Here is a 24,025-nt window from a genome sequence, read left to right on the forward strand (position 1 = left end):
TGAGATGCACTGCAGCAAAATGTGTCCTCTGTGTTTAATCATCACCCTTGGTGAGCAGTGGGCAGCCATGACAGGCGCCCAGGGAGCAGTGTGTGGGGACGGTACTTTGCTCAGTGGCACCTTGGTGGCTCGGGATTCGAACCGGCAACCTTGTGAATATGGGGCTGCTTCCTTAACTGCTATGCCACCACGGCCCCAATAATAAAATGAATAAGAGGACAAAGGGTATATTTTCACATTTGTTTTTATTATTTAACATTTGTACACAATAAATACAAATTATTTCTTTTTTTTCAGGTAATAGTATGCAGAAAGAATTTTGCACCTCTTTTCTCTGATATTGTCACTGCGGCAACAGTCTGAAGAGAAGGCCTGTAATGGTAACAAGATTTTCCTTTTTTTCTTTTTTTTTTTTAGCAGCTCTTTAACATCTTCTAAAATCCACAAAATAGAAAAAGCAAGATGCCTAAAATGGATAATGATGAGTTTTGTGTTTTTAACATGAGACAATTATTCTGATGAAACTGCCACTTCTGGGGTGACTACAGATTTCCAAACTTGGACAGCTGTAAACCATAAACTTCAAAACAAGTTCAATAACATTCAAAAGATCTCAATGAGATCGACAAGAAAAGAGGTTGTGATGGAGAGCGAACACACACACACACACACACACATACACACACACACACACACACACACACACACACACACACACACACACACACACACAGGAGCAGATATTCCAATACATCGGACTCTGCTGCAGAACACACGCAACTTTTAATGCCCCTTCTCTCCACATTGCCATGCCTGACACACACCGTCTCAGCCTGTTATTGAGTCCTGCGCTCTTGCAGTCAAACAAATAAAGAGAAGGCTTCCCTTTTTTTTTTTTTTTTTTTTTTACAAAATGGGAGAAGAAACACAAAACACCTCACAAAAACAAAGGTGATAAGACAACTAGACAACTAAAATATAGGCAAGGGGCAGCCATTAAAGAAAGAAATACTGATATCCCTAACTTTGAGAATTAACCTAAGCAAAAAAAAGTGCTGCAGAATACTGTATAACTGTAAATGCTCCTTTTAATAATCAAGATTTTAAAGTTTAAAGATAATATTCATCATTTTGATGCATAAATTTTCATGGTGTCCTTATGTTTATTAGAAAGTATGTACAGGGGAAAATAAAGATCACCTTTCCCAGTGACAAGATGGTCAAATAATGTGATGCCTCTCTGCTCCGGAGTGATGGATATCACATTATTCGACCAGAGAGGTCCAGAGAGGGAGAAAAAAAAAATGAAAAGTACATTCTAGTTTACACTCTACACACCACGGCTGCCCCTTTAATGTCCTCTTCCTGCCACTGGAGATTAATAATGACTTTTATATTTTCCCCCGCAATCCAGCCAACCAATCTCACTTTGTCATCAACAGTGTTACACAATAATAGAGTGAAAATAAGATAAAACTGTAAAATAATGCACTTCAGATAAATGCTCTGATATCGAGTTGCGTATATTAAAAAAAAAAAAAAGGTCAGGTCAGAGGACTGCTAGAAAGACAGAGAGAGAGAAAAGGAAATAAAATTAGCAGAGAGCCTCTGAAATCAGCTCTCCGGCTCACATTTTGTTTTGCGGAGATGTCTCAACACCTACTCTGATGCACTTCCATTTTAGAGGACTAAATATTAGCAATACGTAGAGACGGTCTTCATAGTGAAAAACTAGGATATATTCACATAGTACGTACTGATCATGACAGACGGCCACAAGACCGGAGGAGGTGTGGAGTCAGGAAGGAGGGAAGAAGGGCAGAAACGAGAAGGATCCAGCCTTTACTTGCTCCTCTCGCCTCCTCTTCTCTCCGTTCCCATGTCCTTTTCTTTGTCCTCCCCCCCCCTTCTTCTCTTAATCGTGTGCTGTACACTTCCTTCCTCCTTGAGATGACAGGTTCACTACGCATCAAATAAAGTGTCCACTCGGTTATGCTATAGGAAGAAATGCTGCACAGACTGGAAACATTCCTATGACAACAGTAATGTACTGTACTAATGCACATTAAATACGTATGATATGACTACATGTGTCTGAAGCCCCCGGCACACTGAACTGCATTTCCCAGAATCCAAATGCTCATTCAGGACCGATACGTGTGCCCCCCACCCCGCATACCTGTTCCACGTAGGTGCCGATACCGCCAGTTTACAGTCCTCCGAACGAATCGCGGGCTGCGGCCGCGGGTTTCTAGGATTCACCTATTTTGTAACATCTACTTATTATAAACATGATCTTAGTTTTTTTGAACGTCAACGCCACAATATCTAAATGTACGCACTCCAACCATGCCACTGGCTACTCCCAGTTATTGCATAACACTATACACGAATGTACCCCATCCACTCTCCAGAGAACATGTGGTGACAATTACAGGGATTTGCGTTTGGCATTAAAGCGGTTTAAGGCACCAAACAGTCTTTGACACAGAGGGAGCATCTGCAGGTGTGGGAGGGCGTGGCTTTGGAGAAAGAAGTTCCCTCGAAAGCGCACCATCCCTTGGCGGAAGAGGCGTAGCGGTCCTCTGGCCATCGGGGCAGTGCTGCTACACCAATGTGATCTCCACCTCCTCCGTCTTTTCTGCTGGTCTTCGATGGTGCTGCTTGGGGGGTGGAGGGGCTGCACGAACCTGGAGGGGCGGAGAGAACATATCGCGTTCACCAATCACACAGAGAAATACCTCATCTCAATTCAGGTTAATGCCGCGATGGTGCTTACAGGACGGAGCTTGCTGGCTCCTGCTCCATCTGCAGTGAACCTCGAGGGGTGGGCGAAGCCCGGATTCTCCGAGGTTAAGGCTGAGTTATGATCTTAACGACAAGAGCAGAACACATATTTTCAGGGCTGCTTCAATTTAGGCAAATTATGAAGCCAACATGACTGATTTTTTTTGCATGAACATACTGAGGATGGGGGCTTTCTGGGAGGTGGGGGTCAGCTTGTGCTCGCCGTTTACAGATGGCGAGCGGGGTAGGAGTGAGGTGGCGTCCGGGCTGGTGAAGGGACTACAGGGCGGCTGTTCGTACAGCGGTAGAGGCGGCAGTGAGGAATGCAGTTTCTGTGATGGAGACACCTGGTGGAAAGAAGCAGTAAGTACAAGATTAAAAAAAGACCTTAATTTAACTTAACAGTTAATGTAATCTTTACCTTTAAATTAAAAATAAATTCGGAGTTATGTTGAAACACAGCATCTTGTCTTTCAGCTCTGTTGTTACATTTTCACTACACTAGAATGCCGCATTATATCGTGTATATAAGCATATCGTGACCAATGTATCACGATCCATATTGTATTACGAGGTCCTGGCCAATACCCACCCCTACAGCGCACACAGGCGTGTTTAAATTTCGCCCTTTTTTGGTGTAAGAATGAAAAACAAGTTCATGAACAATGGAGATCTGATCAAAGTGTACTGATTAGCAGTCCATACTTAATTACAACTTCCTACAACAGTTGGTAAACATGGTAATTACAGGAAGGATATGTGGTCCCTCTTATCGTATATCAGTCTGCATCAATAGCCTGGCCAAAGAAGTGTGTGTGAGAGAGAGTGAGGGTGGCTGAGGGATGAAAGTTTAAGTTTCATTAATAACCAGCACAGGTCTGTAACAAAGGGACCAATCTGGATTGTAGTTTAGTTGCTATAGGACTGTAACTAGTTCCTGATTACGTTTTATTATCAGGGCAATTTACCCAACATTTCTTAAATGCTCTGTTGTATATATCAAGTGTTGTGTGACAGTGGAGTCTGTAAAAACCGCCGTTAGAACCCTGACCTGGGCATCCTGGCCCCAGTGTGCGTCTCCGTTCTCAGAGCTGTTCAGGTCCTCCACCAGCACTGAGGGGAACACGCCCACCCTGCCATTAAACTCGCCCTCCCAGAAGCCATCGTCCTCCTGGTTGTCCTTGTTGAGGATGCGGATAATTGCTCCCTCTGGGAAAGATAGCTCATCGTCCGTCTGCGCCTCGTAGTCATAAATGGCCTTCACAAAACTCACTGTGTGTGAGAGAGAGAGAGAGAGAGAGAGAGAGAGAGGGGTGATTTTTCCCCATCACAAGTGGTAAGTTACCCAATTACTGTTGAGCCACAGTTCTGATAGAGCACATCTTTTCTCATGAACCTTGTATACTGCAGGACGTGCTCATTCAATCAGCTTCTGTTCAAACTCTAACGTAACCCAAGGAACTGTTAAAGCCCACCTTCACATTACTGCAAAAGACAAAGACAGACTCACTGTTTGCATCTCCATTCATGCTGCCGGAGGCCAGCTCAGGCTCGGTGGAGTTGCTGGAGGTGTGTGAGCGTGCATCGAGTGCCGCCAGAGACTGCAGCATGCTCTGCAGGCTGTTGGACGTGGGGAACTGCAGGTACTTTTCGGGGACATAGCCCACGTGGCCAGTCTTATTTCGTGCCTAAAAATCAGCAAACCAAACCGTGTCAGAAGCCTGTAAAATATTCCCCATTGACTTCATCTGTCCATGTGATTTGTAAGGAGCAACATGCCAATGGCCAGTTTCTGCCTGGAAATGTCATATCTGTGTGGAAAAATGCTCCATCCAAAGCAACACAGACATCCCACTATTACATCAGGGGTATTGTTGTGTTGAGATAAATAATATTTGTTGTCCAGACCACTGATGAATGCACATCCTTAAAGTGTGTCAATAAGGCACACACAATAAGGCCACTTTGAGGCACTGATAATGAAATCACATTTTAAAAACAGATACTGCTACTTTTCATGATTATTGAACACGAGGCCTTCATGTGTACCTTCACCCAGTCTTCCATGTCTCCATCCTCAATCACCTCCAGTATCTCCTGCTCATCGATGGTCAACTCATCTGGCTGTGAGGCCTGGGGAACACACAGAAGGAACACACTTCATTATTCAATACACACACACACACACACACACACACACACACACACACACATAACCTGTGCAACATCAATGCACTTGGGTCACCTTCCCCACCATGTAATCTTGAGTTTTAATTGTTTTTGTGTTGAAGGTCAGATTGCAGCTTTATGTAAACAATGGAATTACATTTTCATAACACAAGCAATTATGTCATTATTTCTTGAATGTTTTCATAACTGTTTAGTTCATTTGTAAAGGAAACGGGATTTAATGACTTCACAGCCTTGTCTGACTGACTAACTTGGGGTCCATTTTCTGTTGCGTGTGTTTTACGAGATGGTGTCCGGTTACCTTGTATGAGTAGAGCACCTTGCAGGTCAGGGGGTAGTTCCTCAGGGTTCCTGAGGGGCTGGAGCTGCTGTCATCAAAAACCTCCATGTTCTCCTCAAACTCCTCTCCCTCGTCTCGCTCCAGGTCAACCGTGGTCTGCAGAGACAGAGGAACGGCTCACCAACATGGACATGCGCTAGTCCACAGCTCTGCTGATAATCAAGGTGTAAGTGAGAACTGCTGAGGGGGAGGGGGAGGATCTCACGTGTTCTGTGAAACACACCTACAGTTTTCTACACCTTTACATGCACAGACCTCTTCCTTTCAAGACCATTGCACGTCCCCGATGGTCTCTTTTTGCTAGTTTGCAGGGCAGTGCTGTGGGACTATTTCATTTGTTAATTGTTGTAAAATGCTAAATGTGGAACACAGCTGCCCAAATGAAACTCAATTCAGAGAATGAGAGAGGATACTGGCAACTAATACATATCAATGACACAGTTTATTATAATTAATTCAATTTGTCCCCAGTTATCACCACATGAGACACTGTGGTAAAATGTTGATTGTTGGCAGCAACACAATTAAGGCGTTTTAAAATATATCTACACTCTAGACTAGCGATAGCTTTTAATCCCAGGAATCAGTAATAAGAGCTGTATGCAGTAGTGCTGCTGTGTACTGGCAGTGACTTCATTATAAAATATGCAGTACAGCGATCATAATACCATACTGCATCATTCTAATCATGATACCTTAATGCATCATTATCACAACAGAAAAAAAAATGAAAATGTACCCCGGGATTGATGTATTGGCACAGATTGAGAATCAGTGTGCATTATGTATGGTTAATACAGACTGGAACGTCTATAATAGAGGAGTAGGCTTGTTGCTACCAATCACCCAGACTGGTTTCTGAGAAACGGGTAACGGATCCTTGCCACCCGAGCTGCCTTATCTGGGTTACAGCGTTTCCAGCATTATTCCTCTCCAGGCTGAACAAAAACCCGAGATGAAGACAACAAAAGCAGGTATTTGTGTAATCAGAGGTGTTCCTCACGTCAGCCAGGAAGTTTTCTATTCCTCAGGCTGAGGTAAACACCATAGATTTTTTTTATTGAGGTTCCTGACTGCTTCTATCTCTTTCTAACGCTCATATTTGACGATAATTCATATTGACAATATATTCATATTTGACGACATAAGTAAAATCTTAAATAAAAAAACTTAAAACATTGCTTATGTGGGGTGGGTTATATCGCACTTATTTCATTATATTTTTCGCTGCAGTTTTCCTGTCTGGCCAGAAGATGTCACTCTAGCACAGCAGCCTTTTACAAACAGATAATAATAATTATATTGATCTACATGATTAACAGCAATGATGACAAACCACAAACACAAACAGACTGTCGCACGTCAGAGGACAGTTCAACAAGAAAACCTTGATGAAACTGTATATATTGTGGAGCGTTCACCACGCACATCTCGTCCTGAACAGACAGGCCAGCCTTTTGTGTACGGCAGCTGACATAACCATGATAATGATTCTTTTGCCTCATTGATCTAACCGCTCACTGCTGTCGTCGCTGGCTAAGCGGGCGGCTGAAGGTCAGCACTCCGCCTCACTCATCAGTCATCACCCCGACCAAACACAGACATAGACCAGCGCAGCAGAGAAGGACTTTCAGTGCTCTGGCAGAGACGACTCAAGGCCATCAACGCTGCCCTCCATCTCCTCTGTCTGGGGGTGCGGGCTGCTTGCCGGCCGCACAGCGGCAGACATAGGACACAGCGAGGGAGGGAGTCACCATCATGAGAACGATGACAGGCAAGCGCTGCTGTGTTTGCATTGGGAAGAGGGAAACAATGGGCTAGACTGGAGAGTAAATATTCCCTCCTGCTGGAATAACACCGTAGACCACTGCACCACCTCATATCAGCACTGATGCCTGATGCAAGGCTGTTAACGGAAGTGTCGTTTTTTGTGGAGGATCCCAGGAGAGACTGGGCATTCCTAACTCATCTAAACTGGTGTAATCCAGATATTTAGGATAAAACTGAGAAATGAGGACAATGAAAAAGGGAAGAATATTGTTCTGGATATTTGAAATATGTAAAAAAAAACAAAAACAAAATTGACGAATGGACAAAACTGACAGTCAGACAACAGCAGCGCTCACCGAAAGTGATGGATCGTGGGTAGTGAGCGTGGGCAGGGAGGCCCAGCGCTCATTCTCCAGCTCCTCCATCACCTGATTCATGGCGCTCTTCAGCCAGGTGTCCACAGACACGCCCACCTGCCTGAGCAGGTCCAGCCGAGCCTCAGCCTTCAGCTTCACCGTCTGCGGGAGGAGGACAGAAAGAGAGAAAAGTTTCACAATTGCGCATCATCGCTCAACCCAAGATTTCCCTCCTTAATTTGTGTCAACAGCAACACTAATTTAGAGTAATCACTTCTGTTATAGCATGGAGAGAGAGAGCTGACTATAGAGAATCTTAGTTCAGGTCCAGATGAATGCTGATAAGACAAAAGTGCTGTTAAAGTTCCACTTCAGTCTTTCAGCCATGATGGAGCGACGTGGCTGCTGATGTTACACATCCACACTATTCACTTCATCCAGAGCTGCCTGCAGTCCTGATTACAGCCTCAGTCCCTACAGGGTTAAGTGAGACGACGTGGTAGAAGTAGAGGTTGCAGGTGGAGGTGATGGAGAGACAGGTCCGCTGATGAAAATGAAGTGATTGTCATTGTGATACACTGCAGCACAGCACACGGTGACACAACGAAATGTGTCCTCTGCTTCTTAACAATCACCCTTGGTAAGCAGGGGGCAGTCATGACAGGCGCCTGGGGAGCAGTGTGTGGGGACGGTGCCTTGCTCAGTGGCACCTTGGCAACCTTCTGATTATGGGGCAGATTCCTTAACCGCTAGGCCACCGCTGCAATTGATGGCACCTTCACACACACCACGCACCAACCTCCAGCAGCTTCCGGATCAGGTGACCCATCTGGTGTGGGGGTGCAGCAATAACCTAATTAGAGCCTCATCAAAGCCCCGAATGCCTTCAGGATGCAGCGCAGTATTCCCTTAACAGAATAATTTCACCTTCAGATGGAACACAAAAATCAGCCCTCACACAGCCCTTCAAACCTAATCAATTTGGTGGCATGACAGTAGGTGCAAAGACACCACAGATGTACATTTACATGAAAAAAAACTGACCAGCAGCCTGCAGACTAATTGTGCTTTGGGCATATTTTCTCATATTTTATTGGGTTTTGGTATATAAACATGCAACTTGAGGCGCCTTTATGGTGCCCAAAGCAACAGACCTATACTGAGCACCTGTGTACAGCAGCAGATGGGCTCCAGACAGTAACTCAGACTCCTGTATTGCAGGTACACCTAATAAATTACACATGAACAAGGCAGGTATGTTGGCTAGCATTTAAGTGGGTGTTAAGCATTGTGTACATAAACCCCTCGAACAGTCAAATGTTCAGTTCTTTCTGGAAAGGAAACTGGCGCTTTATTAATTGACAGCGAGTCCACTTCCCGTCAGGTACAGGCTGTTTTTATTGCACCGAACAAATCTTGTTCAGTCTTCAAAACAAAACAAAAAAAAACCCTGACACTCAAATTTACTGTTTTGTTTCCCTCTCTCTCTTCCATTAGCTCACTTAATAGGATGATTAAAAATTAACAGCCTTAAATAAAGTAATGGAGCGTACAAAGAGAAAAAGAAGCCTGGGGGGAAAACATCACTAAAGGGCTATGAACAGAAATAAAGCATTTCTAAGATTACAGTGTTAAATAGTTTTAATATCTTTGGTGAGGTCGATAATGAGGTCTTGATCATTAGCAGAGAATCGGCGGCCACTAGGTGGAGCCACAGTAACTGACATCACATAATGGAAACCACGAATGTGGAGGGTAAAACTGATGTATTGATCCCCTTCAGGATTTGCCAGCAAGGCTGCTCTCTGTGAAGATCAATGGGGAAAAGAGAGAACAGAACACTGGGGACGGCATGACAGCAGCACAAAGGTCAACAGACCATAATACAGGCAAACTGTCGGTAAAGACACATCTACCCACTGGCCTTTCATAAAGCTTTCTGGAACCTGATTGATTCACCTCACTCTCTCCCACACACACCTCAGCTTTACGGATGTTTTCTTTGGTCTCCTCAATCTTCAGTTCCAGGTCACTTCGACTCTGCTCTGTTGGTGGAACACCAAGACTCTCAAACTCCTCCAGCGCCTGCACAACACAAAATCAACCAACCAATCACATCAACACAATATATTTTGGCTCTTATGTCACAGATATATACAGTATAAACCAATGACAAAAATCAAGATTTTTAAGTTCAAGTGATGAGTAGATTGAAAAAAAAGTAAATAAAAGTAAAAACAAATAAGATAATATTGTAGTGACAATTTTACACTTGGGAAATATGTGAGAGTGTGTGTATAGGGGCTTCTTACCCTCTTGTAGTGAATGATGTTCTTGTGCTCCCGGGCGATGCGTGTTGCCCACTTGCGGGCCTCCTTGTTCAGGCTGTGCTCCTCTGTGGTTCCCGTCTCAGACTCCAGCTGCCGGCTCTGTAATGAACAACAACTTTTAGGAACAGTGGGATTAAAACAGACCTCCCAGTCAGAAGCTCTGTACGGACCCTTCAACTTGCTCTAAAAAAACGCTCTTAACTGACCACCCACCCTCTTCTCCCAAGATGGAGGTTGACACAGTGGCAGGTTTTGGTATAGCCTCTGAAATTTGCATCCCAGATTATATTAAATGGCCATCATATACAGTGGGATAGAGGTGTGTGTGTGTGTGTGTGTGTGTGTGAGAGAGAGATCCCAGAGAGAACAGGATCGAGCACAAACACATATTCACATTGGCTAAAAGCAACCAGGCCGTCTGTGTATTAGTAAAAAGGGGGGATGTGTATCCATACAGCATGTGCTGTAATTTGATCGCGCTACACACAGCCAGAATAAGTTATACGATGGGGCCATGCATCAACGTCACATCAAGTACACACTGCGTCTTCTGTGTGACTGGAAACGAACACAAGCGCACAGGAAACTGCTGTTTGGGCAGTCAGCTGTACCTTTGGTTTCCCTTCCCCTGCCCACTAAAGCTAACCAGGAGCAAGCAGCGTTCTCTTCACTTCTACTCGTATCCGAATGCCCAGAAGGTATCATTTATATAATTTTGGCGAGGGGGCTCTGAGCCCCCTATTTGTGGGACACATTCACGTATTTGTGGGACACATTCAGCCCGTTAATCATGCTGCACAGTCCCACAGACCACGGAGGAGCGAGAAATGGAGGGATTGTCCTTTTCCTGTGAGGAAAAATGCACATTTGCATGTCTTCCCTGCAGTATGTGGCTCAGTTCATTGGAGGGGCCGCAGAGGAAGTGTGATGAAAAACACATGATTGTCTGCTGAAACCCACCAGCTTCAGACCTAATCACTACCATCTGCATACTGTTGCTCAACCAGCAGGGAGCGATGCATTCTGGGAAAGAAGAGACTGCTATTTATGTATATGTGTGTGGTTAATAATTAGTGCTATAGAGGCTCATTAATGTGCTGTAAAACTTTACACAACTTTATTAAAAACATAACACAGTTGAACATCCCCTAACCTCCCTTACAGACAGAATGGACCTGAACCAGCTGTCAAAACGCCACACGTGAAATGCACAATGAACTGCTAGTTAGGTCCGAACGATATATCGAGATTGAACCGAAATTGCAATTTGATTAAAAAATAAAAAAAATAAACTGTTTTGCAACCCCAGACCTTGCTCCATGGGATAATGTCAGGGTTGCTGCAGTGAGACGCGCGCGTAAACACGCTGGACTGGCAGGAGACAGCCAGTGAGCGAGAGGCTGGAGCGTTGGTGAGCCCCTGGGGATGCAGGCAGAAGAGACAGGGACAATGGGCCCGGGACGAATGGAACACGCCATGCGCTGCACTTGCTGCAAGGTTTGTGCCTCCTCTCAAAAAACAGCCTGTAGGGCTCAGTGCAAAAAACAGGCATGGTTTCCTAAACTCTTGGTAAGATGATAATGTCGTGTTGTAGATCTCTGTACACTCAAGAGACTGATAAGACCAGCTTTACCTTTATTCCCTTTTTGTGTGTGTTTCGAAGGGGAAGACCGAACACTAGCCTGCTTCGAAGCTTTCACCGTATTGGTCCCGTGAAAATGCGCCGCAGCGATCAAAGTTCAACAAAACAGTCCCCGAAACTCTAACACTAATCATTGCACATGCATGAGTGGAACCGATTGGGCAAGGGGTACGGATCCAGTGCTGACAATCACTCTTGCGGCATGAAAGCAATAGAAAATAATGGGTTTCATGTCGCATTCGGCCTAAAAGGGATGAACTCGCCGGGTGTGAGGGCACAGGTGCCACCCACCCCGCATTGGTGGCGGTGTCCAATATAATTCACCAATACAACAAAAAATACAACTTTGGAGGTAGGTAGTCATCAAGGTTTAGAAATACAGAGACTTAGAAGCAAATCATTTTTTTTAGACGAGTAATGAAGCAAAAAGATATGGTCATAAATGATTAACTGAGATACAGAAATGGGGCAGATTTTTGGAGATGTAGAGATGGTCACAATCACATCATCAGGCACCACTGACACAGATGAGAAAACAGCCAACTGCCCTGCAGGACTATGGGAAATATACCCTTTCACACACCAGTGGGGACACAGGCATGCAACAGTGATTGGCGACGATGAGCTTCACTCAGCAGGAAAGGATTATGGGATGTATCTGAACAAGGGCTCTCTACCTGGGCCAGGGTCATTCTCATGGCACTGACTGGCGATGGCTCTATGTCCACCAGCTGCTGGATGGAGTTTAGAGTCTGAATGTGGTCAGACACGAGGTGAGAGAGACGGTCAGAGAGCAGAAGGGGAGAGCAGATACGGTTAGTGCAGAGACAAGAGAAATAAAGTCAATTAGACAAGAGTCGCTATACACACAGGCTGGGAAAGAAGAGAAGAGCAAGTCACTAATCCAGAGATGTTCTCACTACCGCTAGCGTGAGAGAGTTTAAAGACAGCGAGAAGAAGAGGGAATAAGATTATTTTGAAGGGTTAAAGCTATCTGGGCTATGGACTGATTTAACACCAGAACTATTTTGTGCCGTTACATTCACGACCTGGAGAATGATCAGTTTAGCCAGTTTCAAATCTTTCACAGTGCAGCGATGCCAATGCAACGCTGTTACAGTCGCCACTTCAGAACTTTTTATAGGAGTTCTATGTTTAAAAGGGAAAGCCCCACCATCCTAAAATCAAATTAAAAGACAATAAGCTGTGTGCATCAGAATATGTGCCATATCACATATTCATCTTTTTAATTCGCACAATGTAAGCATCTTAGAACCTAGCATCCTCGTGTTCTTCCACTTCAGTCTTATGGTAATCTTGTGATAAGTGGATGTTAATAAATCCATGATAGGTGGCTTCATTGCCTCTTAACCTGTAATTATATTGCCCTGTGACTGTTACGCACATTATGAGTGGGAGTCAGACAGGCCACAGGAAGAGATACATGAAAGCAGGATTCAGCAAAAACAGCATGTTCAGACCAACATTACAGCAGATGACAAACACAGTTAAAATGACAGACAGCTCAATCAGAGACAGGAAATCTGCAGAAAGAAGAGAACAGAGTGGGAAGACACAGAAAAGATATGAAACAGCGGAGCAGAGCAGAGTGTTAATTAGCGAGACAGAAGGCCCTGATGTGTGGTGATGTGGGGGCGTGGGAGTCTGTTCACTTGCGAGAATGCTGTCGGACTGCGAGGGTCATGTGACATGAGGTGCAGCACGACCCCAGAGTGTGGAAGCGGAGAGCCTTATATATTAAACCGTGTCACAGGGTGAATGTAAATAAATTCTGTGCCTAAAAAAAAATACCTTACCATAACACCTTTACAAACTGGTTGAATATCCGTGTGGATTCACTCATTTATGCTGTTGTGAGAATTCATAGTTTCATATTCTAATTCTTAGAATTAAAGGTCCCCTGACATGAAAATATCACCGTATGAGATTATTTAACACTAATACAAGCTCCCCTAGCCTGACTATGGTTCTGCAGTGGCTGGAAATGACGATAGGTGTAAAGAGTCACACAAAGCTATACTGATCACAATTATTATAGTCTGCATGCTTATATCATGCCTGAATCCTATATTCCAATATTAAGTACAGGTAGTTGAAATTATTTTTATGATCGATGACACATTACCTAATCTGCACTCTGTCCATAATCAATTAGTAATTAGTAATTAGGGAAGGACACGTCCTATCAAGGAAGAGCCTCTGTGCATCTGGCTGTTGGAAATGTAACTCTGAAAGGGGATGTTATAAATTTTCAGCAGTCATTGTGATTGCTGAAACACATCGCCTTAAGCAGATCAGGTCATTTACAGACAATGTAATTAGCAGCCAACCAACTCCCAAAATTTGAATTACAGCCCCCGACCCTCATCATCCTCTTCCCCATCTGTTGGAGAAGAAGTGACAGAAGTGTCTCTGGTAATGACCTGAGAGCTGCGCTGAAACCCTTTTAGGATGTGATGGAGCGGTTTCTGATGGAGTCGCGTTTATTCCAGTGCAGCATCATTCACTCTGTGCTGCGTAACAGAGTTCAGAGTGCCGGGGGTGTGTGGCCATTAGTATATTTGGCTGTGACCATCTGTGGAGGACGGCAATTATTTAAAAAGCTGAGACCATGTGGGCTGAGTGTGTGTAAAAATGTATTCCTTCACTGATGGATGAGCCTTATCGTGGCGGAGCAGTATCGCGTTTGCGCGTGTTTTTTGTTTTTAGTGTGTGTAACTTACTGTGTCACTGTCACAGGGCTGAAACTCGAAGTCGTGTGCTTTATGGAAAACCGGGTTCTCCTGCATGAAGAGCTGCTGGTTGAAGTCCTGCATCACCTGCACACACACACAGAGCAAGTATGAACACACTTCCTGAAACACTGCACATGAGGTCTTAATGGCCGTGTACTGACACATTCTAAACACTTTGGAAGAGCAAGAAAACGTGTTACACTCAAATGAGAGGTTTTTATTTTTCTGGGAAGTTGAGTTAAAAGGAGAAAGACGTGTAAGAGGGAGGTGGAGGGATGACTCACTCGGCTAGACTTCTCCAAGAGGAACTGGAAGGTGTTGTGGATGGCCTGGAACGCCTCCAGCTCAGTCCGGCAGAAGGATATCAAGTAATCCTTCACATGATCGTACACGTTACCATCCAGCGCCTGAGAGAGCGAGGGAGACAGAGCAAGAGAGAAAGTGTGTGGGAGAAAATGAGGGCTAATGTTTTTGTTGTCATTGGCCCTTTGCAATCTTTGGATGGACCTGAGCGTTCAAACAGCAGCAGCTGGGAAAGGTTGTTAGGTTCAGATTCCCGGATTTCAAGTGCTGGCCACTGCCTCGATAAAAACAAAAACTCCCTTAGCCTCCCTGAGCTCAGTGTTCACCCACACTACATTTCACAACTCCAGGAAATACACTCACTGCATGACTATCAGAACGCCAACAGGAGATTCTAAAGCCTCCTGAAATTAAGTTTGTACTGTGGAAAAAAAAACAACCAAATTGGTGAATGCAAAAATTTGAGTTTGTTTGAAATAATGAATTTAAAGTGAGAATAAAAACAGTGGTGGCCTAGTAAGTAAGGAAGCCTCAAACAAATTGTTTACAGGTTGCACTTATTGGTCAGATTTGCAGTAAAGTCACAGTGTTCATGAACCATGCAGGATTCATTGAGATTGCTTGAATTGGCACTGCAAAAATCCTAAACGCATTGATTTATTTTCTACACAAATGGCGACAAGGTCATATAAAAACTAGGGACAAAAAGCTACAGTTGCAGACATAATAAAACATCCAAAATCCTATTTTTTGTGCTTTTGTATTTGCAGTTTTCCAAATCACGACACCTTTTCACCAATCACACGTAGCCATTCTGTCACATGACCACACATGAACTGGGGAGGTATTGACAGGCACTTTTCATACAGCACAGAATGTATAAAGGAAAAAAGTTTATAAAAAGAATACAGAATTCCAGTCTTTCGTGTAGAACCTTTAGTTAAATGAGCTAGATTTTCTGTAGAGGAAGGAATTAGCATTTCAATATATCAATAAATCAACACATTTTAGCATACATAAGATAAGATTTAGTTAATGAATTACTACAAATTATACTTTGTGTTATTAATATTATTATTATTATTATTATTATGAAATACCAGAATAATCACAATTATATTTGTTTAAAAAAAAACAAAAAAAAAAAACACTTGAGTTGTCATATCACTAACTACATTTGAACTCTCTCGAGTGATTCTTTGGATGATTACCTTTTATTTTTTGGAGTAATGCTACACCTACTTGAGTAACATTTTTGGCTACTCTACCCACATCTGTTAGTATATGAAGTAAATGTGTGTCTGGGGAAGAAAGGACAGAAAAAGTGCAGGCACCAGGAGGCCCTGTGAAAAAGAGACGTGGCCAACTGTGTTACTCTCTTACTAGCAAATGAAAAATGTGTGCGCCAGTCTGACTTATGTACGTCTGCACGCTCGTGGGCACAAACAGGCATGCTTCCTGTTTGATATGGTCCACGGTGGGGGACCTCAGCCGCTATGTCTCCTGAAACCAGAGGAACCTGGGCTTCCTGTCATTGTCACAGAAATAACCAAAACAAACGAATGAAATAATGAACAGCGAGGGCAGACACCCACACACCTTTGTTCAGACCACAGGAATAAATATGTATAATATGTATTATAAATGTCTAAGAAGGATCGAATAAAACAAACATAAAATCACAGATGGATTGTAAAAATGTTCAAATAACCAAAATAATGCTAAATAAATAATTACCAGTTGTAATTGTATTATAACACAACAGAAGGACAATATAACACCCCAGAAGGACAATATCTCACAAAACATATATATATTTTTTTTGCATCATTACATTGTTGTGACCATAAACATCACCTGACCAGCATGTTGCTTAGCAACAGCTGGATAGGAGATGGAACAATTTCGTCACAGAAGCTGAACCTAAAATTTCTTTACCGTAACAGCCATGGATAAATATTAAACTGTAAATTGTGGTATGATCACAATAAAACATCAAGATTTACTCGGCAACTGCAGCAGACCAGTGCCAATATCGCGGGGTGCAGCACACCAATCTCATGCATTATTGCTTAATTCATTATTATAAATGAAGGCATGAATAATAAATTGTATTGGAGTCAAATTTTCTAAAGGGGCCAAAATTCAATACTGGGATATTTTACACATTTGTGCCTGTTTATTAGCTGCGAGACCAACAACTACCAGCCTTGTACCACATCAGACACAAACCAAGCCACACCTGAGCCCAGGCGATAATGACTGCACACACACCACTGAACATGCTGCAGGTGCGCACACACAGACAAACAAAAAAGGTTTATGACAAATTGAGGGAAATTGAATTGAAGGGGGATTTCAGTTCCTAAAGTGGAGTCGCCTAATTCAGACACTATCAGAAGTAAAAACATTACCAGCCACAAAGACACGTCTGCTGTCACCCAGATGCCCAGATCCCAAGGAAGTGTGTTGCAGACAGGCTGCTGTTGGTATGCTCCAAAATTAGACACAGGTTATAAGGCATAGAGCTCTGCTAAGGGAACCGCAGAAAAAAAAAAAAAGACAGCAGGGGGAGCCGATGAGCAGATCAATTCCCTTTACTTGAGAAGCACAAAGACGGAGTGACGAAAACAAAAAGAGACTGGATCTCAAATTTGATGTTTTTTGGATGTTTGTTTTAATACTAACAAATATGTTTGCATAACGAAATAATGCTATTTTAACTTGCTCTATAGTAATTGTTAGGGTATTTTATAGACACTTAGCATATGAAAAAACACATTTTTAACACATTATAGCCTTAAATCCCAAGATACTGTGACCCTCTGCAGTACGTGACTTTGAGGCTTCGGACATGCCGCCCTGCTATTGGCCACCTGGCCGGCCGGAGCTCAGTTGCTAAGCCTAAACGTCCACAATCAATTATTAAACGTCAGAAACCCTCGCCACCCTGCCGTCCGCAGCCCTCAGTCTTCCTGTCTGCTCTCTGAAACCCAAACTCAACGCAGAATCTGATTCCTGTTCAGCAGGTACGCCAGTCTTGCCTCCACACTTCTCCTGCTGTTCCCAGTCCCTGGAGAACCGGCAGAGAACCACTCATTCATGCTAACTCTGCTTTAATGGCGGACCGCTCCCAGCGCAGGTAACTGTGGGCTGCAGAGGCAGGGCAAGTGTGTTTGTGTGTGATGCTGGATTGCAAACACTCAATTGGCAGGATTCCTTGTTTTCGTCTGGTCATATGTTCAGCACTCTGCGGCACTCTGGAATTTACTTTGCTCACGTGTGCGTGTGTGAGACAGAGGACGAGATCCTGCAGCCCACCAGCCAGCAACCTGCTCTCCTGGCAGCTCCAGTTGCCCCGTAACCGATTGGCTGTCCAACGCACCTCCTACGCTCATCACTCAAGTCTGATTGACTGGTCCGCTGGCCTCTCTCTCCGGGATTGATCACCACCTGTCTGGCCATGAGGAGCTGTGGAACGGTGGCTCTGCTGGAAAGGGCCGCTGATGAAGCGTGAGGAGAGTGGGAGGACAGAGTGTCTGGCGCTGCGCAGCTTTCGCACCAACTTACAGTACACTGTGCACAGCTGCACAGGCATCTGGAATAAACATGGCCGCATGCAGATATAATACAGATCGGAGCTGGCAGCGGAGCGCTACTGACCTACAAACACGACCCTGAAGAGAGTTCAGCATTTCAGCATGAGTGGGAACAGCACGTTACCTCGAGCTGGAGCCGAATGACGGCAGCAGCGCAACATTAGCATGAACTTGGCCAAAGGAGAGCAGGGTTGGACGGAAAGGGTGATTTTTTTTTTTTTTCAGGGTTCCCTGGGGAGAACAGGGCTGGGAAGTGACCCCTGAGAACTGCACATACCAGACATACTTCAGTCACTCACTCACACACAGCAAAGCAGCAAGTTCTGTGACTGGACAAATGTAATAAAACCCCCTGTCTGAGCCCCTCGTGCTGTATCAGACCTCCAGTGGACGTTTAGTGAAACTTTGTCTAGAAAAGCTATATGCAGAAAAACATGAATTAAAGCAGAATGAAAAGGTAGAGAACCGTTCCTCTTCTGTAGCTCTGTTTCAGTTTTGTGTGTATGTGGCACTGTACTATACATGCCCATCCTGTTACTACCTGTTAATAGTTATGTACACAAGTGTTTTTTCAGAAACTATAATGATATCATGAAAGGTGACCAATGACGCTAAGACAATAAAGTGTATTAAACTGCAAGTCTCTCTCTTTCTAGGCCGTGTGATTGTGTGTGTGAGTGTGCATGTACACACACATCAGTCACTTGATGCGTGTTCAGTCAGGCTGTTTCTAATCACATGTAAGAGCTCCTTGACTAATAAAACAAAGACCACGCAAGTGCTGACATGTGATTCTGTGTGTGTGTGTGTACACACCCATCTTTTAGTGTGTATTTTAAGTCCTGTACATATTTTGGATGATTGAGGGAGCAGCACAAAGTCCTGTTAGTTTGAGTCAGATGTCAGGGAGACGAGAGGACAGGACACCTCCTCCTTCAGTCTCACCTTGATGCAGTTGATCAGGTCTGTCTGATAGTAGCGGTTGTGGTGGGCGTTGGCCGCCGCCAGCGTGAGCAAGTACTCGTTCCGTGCATGAGTCGCTTTGGAGTTACAGTCATTCCTCTTCGCTTTCAACTGACGGGGGAAAACGAACAGAGACAGAGAGTTTTCATACTCTGCACCCAACATAAAGAACAAAAAGGGTCATGGATACAGAACCACCAAAGCAGAAATCTAATGTCAAATAAGGAACCTGCTCTGTGTTTGATTGAGCCTTGGTCCTAGAGAGTAGTAATCAAATCCCAAATCAGAAAAAAACTTTATTTGCGATAAAAGGATCCATGTTACTGATAAAGTGTGCAATACATTTAAAAGCAGCAGAAATATCACAGATCACAAACTTCGCCACAACCTTCTCCATTCTATTGTGGTGGTAAATGGCCAGTTTCACGTGTGGTCAGTGGTTTTTGGTGAAAAACACCCTTGGCATTCCTGTGAACTGTCACAGATGTGACTGGACTGTTGCTACGTCTGGTATATATGAGCTCAGAACACACGGGCAACAGCACAATCTGTGCTGTGTAAATTCCTCTGTTGGGTTGGTGAGCACAACTGAGGAAGATTTGGATTGGATTTTTTCCCAACATGGCATTCATTTCGAGTGAAGGGGAAAAATACAGGTCTTACCTTCACACTGGCCTTCTGTAAACTTATCCTGGACTGAAAGAGCCCCAGCTTTGACCTGTTTGAGAGAGATCAGGCATTATAAATCAAACTCAGATCACTGTTGAATTGCTGTGAGCAGCCAAACAGCCCTTATAAATAAAACCCAGAGTACTTCTCCAGTCTCGTAAGGAGTCATCCTGTGTTACGGAGGTGCAAGTTGTTTGTTGTGAAATACCTTACAGTACATTCACATGCAACACATACTGTATCACGCCTAGGAGAACTCTTATGAAAAGGCATCAAGTGAATCCCTGCAGTGTTGGCCTAGCGTCTAAGGAAGCGGACTGGTGATCGAAGGGTTTCATGTTCAAATATAAAGGTAATGTCCCCACACACTGCTCCCCATGTGCCTTTCATGGCTGCCCACTTCTCCACAAGGCTGATTAATTAAAAGCTGTGTATCATAATGACAAAAACAATCGCTTTCACTGCCTGAAAAGGAAGGTAAGCTGTATTTCTGCATTTTTGGCCACATGCCTGCTTTTTATTATTTCTAAATCTTGACCAATGCACAAAATTCAGACTGTTGGCTTAAGGAGTTTAAGCTATGTGTACGTGTGTGATGAAGGAGGCCCGGAATGACAAAAAAAACTCCCAAGTGTCTCCTCTTAATGAAAGAGCCACCAGTTTCCTCTTGCTGTCAACACCTCTCCCCATTCCAACCTCACCCCTCCCACTCGACAGTAATAAAAAAGAACAACTATGCCAATTGTCCGATCGATGCGGCCTTCCTCAGCCAAAGCACCGCCGGGCCAAACCTCCCTCCCTCTCTCACTGTCCTCCTCCACAAACACCTTTTTTTTCTGGCATGCCCTTTGAAATGGCTACTCTACTGCAGGTGCAAATGGTGCTAGTGTGTGTTCAACAAATTCTGTGTTGGGTTCAAACGAGCAGACGCTTCCAAGAAATGGACTTCAAATTCCAGATTTCAGATGTGGATGCCAAGCGGAATTTCGGCTGTGCAAGCGCAGACCGGATTTCTGAGCAGACCTACGGTGGGTCTCCTTTTCTGGCAAACATCCAGACTGCTTTCCTCACCAACTTAAGAGCTCAATATGCATTAATCATGAAAGCAGAGGACAAGCTTTACATTAGTAGACCATCTCCCTGGGATTGGCCAATAAATGACATGGAACATCTAACAACTCAACACAGCCAGCTAATTGGGGCAGCTCTGGGGGACACGTTTGCCGTCTGCTATTTAGTGGCTTCGGGTGTAGCACCTACTTGGCCTCGATGTCTGCTTTCTCCCTGATGGCCTGGGCCATCTGCTCCAGCTCGAAGTACTTTTTCTTGGACTTGGCCAGGTCCTTCACTGAGTCCTGCAGCTCCATCTGGATCCGACTCAACTGCTCGATGCACTGCACACAGAAGGCATGGGGGGGCGCTGTTAGAAACGCAAGTCTCCGACGTACTCCTGACGTAACTTACTACTTCACACGTACTTAAGTATACACACAGATGCACCAGGGGGAAAGAAAGCGAGCGAGAGTGAAAAAAAGTACAGTACTTCTCTATTCTGGAAGGTATTTCACACTCGCGTTTACTTCTCATTTCACACATACACAGGTGAACACACCCACTCCACTTCTGTTTTTCTGATACAGAGCAGACTTGGGCAGAATATAATTGATATCTTGTTATGCAGGGTTTTATTGTTGAAATTACTTGTAAATTAAAATGTTTTAATACTACAGAATCATCACATATTAATAAAAAATAAAATTCACTGTGTAGAAAGGAATATAGAGTAAACTAAAATTTGTAATAAAAAAATAAATTTAATTCTAAGTTCAGGATCTGTGATACTAGTCATACAACGATACTGCAATAGTGCTAGAGCAATAGGATACAATTTCTGCTTACATATGTCATGTCATTACATAAACAAAAGGCCTGAATGTGGAACCATTTTCCATTTTTAAAAATGCAACTAATTGATTTCATTAAAATATTTCAAAGAACATTTCTAAACAAAAGAACAATCTCTACTTCTCTCTCAACAACTGTGGTACCTTCTTCAGCTGCTGCTCTTTGTATAGCCGTACAGTCTTGGCGGGGTCTGAGATCTCGTTCTTGTAGTTGTCAGACACGTTGATGCGCGTCTGGGTCACCTGCACTGTGCCCTCGAGATACGCCCGCCACACCGCATACACATTCCTGCAGGAGAAAGGGGTGTCAGGAAGCAGAAGGAGTAGAGGCAGATATCAGTGCGCTATTACTTTATCCTTAGAAGCCGGAGCTGGAAACAGTCACAAGCAGTATGCACCAGGTTATTAAAAACGTCTTATCAATGAAGTTAAAAGTCAATGCCGTCTTCGCATCCACAATCCCAACTGTCAACTTTGCATTTTACGTGCGGTATACATCACTTCCTTCTATTTAGTGTACTTTCATTTGCCACCGATTCCTTGGCAAATAAAACTGCATGAGGCGGGGTTCAGCTGCACAATCTTCTGAGAGGGGTTACTCACACTCATAGTCAACAAGTCATCAACTATAATAGATCAGTTAAATATAGAATAAAGACAAGAAAGATACTTTACTTAAAAACATATATTAATCCATTTTTGCCAAGGACAGGCAAGGGGGCTTTTGCAGGTTGGGATGTCTGTGTATTGGTGAACTCTATTGGAAGGCAGCAGTAATGCACAGGTAGAAAGAAAGAACATGTCTGAAGCCGCTTACAGAACAAACGCGGCAAGTGAGCTGCTGCAGAGATCGCGGCGTGGTCAAAGCTGAATGTTGAGGAACTTTGGCCTCTGTGCATTGTGACGCATTGATGTGCGACCAATAAAAACAAAGCAGAGGCAGCCTCTCAATCCAAAATGGAAGAGAGTTTGATTATTGTGATTTAATTCAACCGTATGATCTTATGTGACACTGCAAGGACTGTGAGGAAGACAGCATGTTGAAAGGTATAATTGTAAAACGCATAACGTTTTCGAAAACGCAGTGAAAGTGACATTGGACATGACTTGGAGATCTCCTCTGAAGCTGATGTCTTTGCTGACCAAAAACAACTTATTGTTTCTATTAGGTAGCCAAATATCTCACATAAATATGACTTAAGTGATGGGGCATCTTGTATGCTTATTTCAGAAGTCATGCTGACTGCTGCTGCTTTGAGAGAAAACAAGAATTATTGTTTCTCTTTGATATCTCAAGGTCAGACAGGAACAGACAGGAGTGCTAAAACACAGCCCAAAAAATGTATGGAGCAGCCATATTGGATTTAAGCACTAGGACACTAGAATAAACTCGCCTGTAATCTGTACGCTGGTCGTCCGGTTTGATTCCAGGCCAGTCCCTCTTCAGGTACTGACTGGCCAGCTTCTGCAGAGCCTACAGAAGACAGAAAATAGCACAGGATTTAGACGTGGGGAACACAGCTCTGATTAAAGCAAGATTGAAATAGAAACAGAGAATGAACGACAACGTAAGAAACAGGAAAAAAATATGTTATTTTGTTTTTCTACATTACTTCACATTCCGTTTTCTAACAGTGAGATGAATGTTTAGGCCTCTTTCACATGGACCTCTGTGGCTTCAGACACAGACCATTTTTCTGCTTATTGGAGCAAATCCAAGCGTTCACGTGGGCGCTCATCACCAGCACGTTCGGATGGCGTCTAATAAATCCTGCATGCAACTACGTGAAATTCCAATGAGTGTTAAATTGCATCAAGTGCATTGTGACGCATTGTGCAGCTACAAAGCGTGTGGTGTTCAGATGGCAGTTTGAATGTCCGTGTAGATGTATAGATGAGGCGCTGTGCTCAGATCAGGCAGCCACAGCCACTAATAGCACTACTTTTTCACTAGATTTGTTATACCAAGGCCAGAAAATCACCAAGCAATATCCATACCAAGCATTAATGGGTTATGTTCAGTACTGCATCAATGCAGAATCGTCCATGTCTGCATCTCAATGCATTGATAATAACATTAATTTCAACACCCATACTTCATTGACTCCTATCAGCCAATAAAAAGCAATAATTAAGTGAAACGTGCTCATAAAATGCTTTGAGAAGCCAGATGATGTCACACCTATACATATGCAAACATATTCTAAATCTGTGTAGGTAATGCAGGGTAAACATAACTTATACCATGAACACCTTGCAACACACACACACACACACACACACACACACACACAAAGAGTGGATTAGAATCAGAAACAAAGAGAACACAAAGAGATTTGACCAATTAAAGAATCCGAATATTACTCAAATGTACACACACACAAAATCGGACCAACACAAAGCACACAAGGCCTTT

General features: G+C 43.7%; 1 protein-coding gene across 1 annotated transcript in view; it reads right to left on the minus strand.

The window, feature by feature from the left end:
- Positions 1–228: 228 nt before the first annotated feature.
- Positions 229–24,025, minus strand: part of fchsd2 (FCH and double SH3 domains 2) — a 54,006-nt gene continuing 30,209 nt past the window's right edge. Inside the window, 18 exon segments of the mRNA XM_028962029.1 lie at positions 229–2,641; positions 2,643–2,690; positions 2,780–2,871; positions 2,966–3,134; positions 3,839–4,059; positions 4,298–4,475; positions 4,837–4,920; positions 5,279–5,413; positions 7,444–7,605; positions 9,424–9,528; positions 9,756–9,872; positions 14,160–14,255; positions 14,456–14,578; positions 19,019–19,147; positions 19,700–19,754; positions 20,966–21,099; positions 21,754–21,898; positions 23,004–23,083. Coding sequence (XP_028817862.1) covers positions 2,432–2,641; positions 2,643–2,690; positions 2,780–2,871; positions 2,966–3,134; positions 3,839–4,059; positions 4,298–4,475; positions 4,837–4,920; positions 5,279–5,413; positions 7,444–7,605; positions 9,424–9,528; positions 9,756–9,872; positions 14,160–14,255; positions 14,456–14,578; positions 19,019–19,147; positions 19,700–19,754; positions 20,966–21,099; positions 21,754–21,898; positions 23,004–23,083 — 2,283 coding nt within the window. The 3' untranslated portion in view covers positions 229–2,431.

This window comes from Denticeps clupeoides, chromosome 19, assembly GCF_900700375.1.
Source record: "Denticeps clupeoides chromosome 19, fDenClu1.1, whole genome shotgun sequence".
In the NCBI taxonomy this organism is placed as follows: domain Eukaryota; kingdom Metazoa; phylum Chordata; class Actinopteri; order Clupeiformes; family Denticipitidae; genus Denticeps; species Denticeps clupeoides.